At 43.4% G+C, this 3,041-nt stretch overlaps 1 protein-coding gene across 1 annotated transcript in view; it reads left to right on the forward strand.

The window, feature by feature from the left end:
• The first annotated feature begins 307 nt into the window (after window positions 1-307).
• Window positions 308-3,041, forward strand: part of Tet1 (tet methylcytosine dioxygenase 1) — an 84,521-nt gene continuing 81,787 nt past the window's right edge. Inside the window, exon 1 of the mRNA XM_013017130.1 lies at window positions 308-2,221. Within this exon, the coding sequence (XP_012872584.1) occupies window positions 308-2,221 (1,914 nt within the window). The remainder of the gene's footprint in view (window positions 2,222-3,041) is intronic.

Below are 3,041 nucleotides of genomic sequence, written 5' to 3' on the forward strand. Positions count from 1 at the left end.
GTGCCACAGCACCATATGAGGCTTCTTTTGTTTATGTGGTACTGAGGAATCGGACCCAGGGCTTCATGCATGCTAGATAAGCATTCTACCACTATGCCACATTCCCAGCCCCAATATTGTATTTCATATTAAAGAGTACATAAGAAAAATATTCACTTTCAGTATTTTTCTTTTCTTTATTATTTCAGATCAACAACTTATATAAATGAGCTTGGCCATACATCCAGATTCTCCTCAGAAGTAAGACTTTCCAAAGGACCAATGACTCTGTTTCTTGTGCCCTTTTATTTCTTCCTGCTCTGTAGCTATGTCTCGATCCCGCCATGCAAGGCCTTCCAGATTAGTCAGGAAGGAAGATCTAAACAAGAAGAAAAACAACCAAGGGAAGAAGACATCCAAGCCAGCAAACAAGAATGTAGCCTCAGTGAAGACTGTGACCCCCGGAAAATTAAAGCAATTAATTCAAGATCGAGATGTTAAGAAAAAGACAGAACTCAAACCACTTGTGCCAGTCAGAAGCCTTCTGACCAGATCTGGGGCAGCTCGCATGAATTCTGAGAGGACCGAGGTTCTTTTTCAGAACCCAGAGTCCTTAACTTGCAATGGGTTTACAATGGCTCTCCGAAGTACCTCTCTTAGCAGGCGACTCTCCCAACCCCCGGTGGTTATTAGCAAACCTAAGAAAGTCCCACCTTCAAAGACTTCAGAAAAGCAGCGTGAGTGTGACTATAAGGTACTCAATGACATGGAAGTAATGCACTCAGAAAATGATCCAGTCCCAAACCAAGATCCCCTAATGGTCTCTGCTGTAGATAATCTAATTGGTATCCAAAATGAATGTCTAATTAAAGGCAAGAGCCAAGAAAGCCAAGAAGCAACCCAGTCTTGGTCTCAAAGAATAGAAGATTCCCAAATCAATCTTCCCATGAATAGTAGGCCTGCAGCAGAGATCCTTTCTGAATCTTTGGAAGGAAATCATGATGGTGACAGACTCTTCTCCGAACAGACACCAAGTGATGTCAGCCATCACCCTGGAACATTTGCTCAGGAGACTGTGTGTGCTCCTTCGCCCCAAAGAACGACTCCTGAACCGACCCATCAGAGAACCCCTAATATTCAGGTAGAAGACTTGGGTACACGAGTAGAATCTCTTAAGCTGTCTGATTCTTATCTGGATCCCACGAAAAGTGCATCTGTTCACCCCCTCATCTCCAATTTTAATAGGATTACACCTGGAATGGACCTTAGAAACTGCTTATCTTTTGATGGGTCTATGTATCCCGCTGCTCTAATAAAATTCCTCTTGGCAGGCTCAGAGCCAGAAACCACTGGTGCTAAACCAGATCCTCAAGAGGTCTTCAAAGCTACCCCAGATCAACAGGAAGTTCCAGATTCCACCCCTGTCCTAGGACAGACCTGTAGTTCTCTGCCACAATGGGTATTTCCTGGTGCTAACCAAGTACATGGTGAGGCCCTGGGTTTGGTTCCAGGCCCACCAGAGATTCCTGGTGCTATTTCAGTCCAAGGAGAGATCTTTGGTACTATGCTAAACCAACAAGAGCCTCTTGATATGAGTATGAGTGCTGCCCCAGCCCTGCCTACCTTCCTTCCTATTCCTATAAACACCATTGCTACCTACAATGCTCCCTCAAACTGGTCCGAGTCCCAGGGCACTGTCTTATATGGACTTGATGTCCAGGGTGCTATGCCGATTTTGTCTTTGGACTCGGGACATACTCCTCAATCATCATCAATCTCAGAGCCAAGTTCTATACCTCCAGTCATAGCTGCAAGCAATGTAGAAAATGAGAAGCAGGTTTCTGTAAGCCTTCTTCCAGCTAACACTCAGGGGTTCACCTTCACCCCTGAAAGTGGATTTTACCATTCACCCGTGGATATTAGTCAATTCTCTCAGACTGGTCTGAGCATATTGGAAAAAAGTACTTCTCAGGCCAACGTGAATAGCTTAGGTGATGTCCACACCACAGGCATGTCTATGCCAACATCCCTTGTCAATACCTCATCTTCTTCCTGTACAACGTTGCCACCAATGTCGGAGAAGAAGAAACGAAAGCCATGTGGAGTCTGTGGGCCCTGCCAGCAGAAGACCAACTGTGGGGAATGTACTTACTGCATGAACAGAAAGAACAGCCATCAGATCTGTAAGAAGAGGAAATGTGAGGTGCTGAAGAAGAAACCATCCGCCCACATACCTTTGGAGGTAAGTGAATAGTTAAGGAGCTAGGGGAATGTAATGCTTGACATAATGATCTGTGTAGAGAAAATTTGTTCTTTGTATATGTATGCATGTATGTATTTTTGGTGCTGGCTTGAACTATGGACTTACATTTTCACTTGGCTTTTTTGCTCAGAGCTGGTGTTCTACCACTTGAGCTATACCTCCACTCCAGTTTTTTGCTGGTTAGTTGGAGATACAAGTTTCTCAGGGCTGGGTGCTGGTGACTCATGTTTGTAATCCTAGCTACTCAGGAGGCTGAGATCTAAGGATTGTAGTTCGAAGCCAGTTCAGGCAGGAAAGTCTGTAAGACTCTTATCTCCAATAAATCACAAAAAAACTATAAGTGGTGCTGTGGCTTAGGTGGTAGAGTGTTAGCTTTGAACAAAAGCTCAGGGACAGCCCCCTAGGCCCAGAGTTCCAGCCCCAGGACTGGCCAAACATAAAAAAAAAAAAATAATGTTTTTTATTGCAGGTAAGATGGTTGTCTGGATGGATGATCTAAGTTAGAAAATAATAACCATGCCATTGATTTTTACTTAAATAAATTTCTATAAACCACTTGCGGGGGGGGGAAAAAAAACCAAAAACCTTAATACTCAGATCTCAGCCTCCTGAGTGACTAGGATTATAGGCAAGAGCTATAGCACCTGGCTAACAATTTAATCTTGTACCCTTTAACTTTAGTAAAATGTTGTTTACCAACCTAAAGGATGTCTTGTAGAGAACTCCAACTACTGCTGCAGACCAGTAGAATATAGTTTTTTTCATGATAGGATATAATGGAAATGTAATAATCCAAGAG

This window comes from Dipodomys ordii, unplaced genomic scaffold (assembly GCF_000151885.1).
Source record: "Dipodomys ordii isolate 6190 unplaced genomic scaffold, Dord_2.0 Scaffold34, whole genome shotgun sequence".
In the NCBI taxonomy this organism is placed as follows: Eukaryota; Metazoa; Chordata; class Mammalia; order Rodentia; family Heteromyidae; genus Dipodomys; species Dipodomys ordii.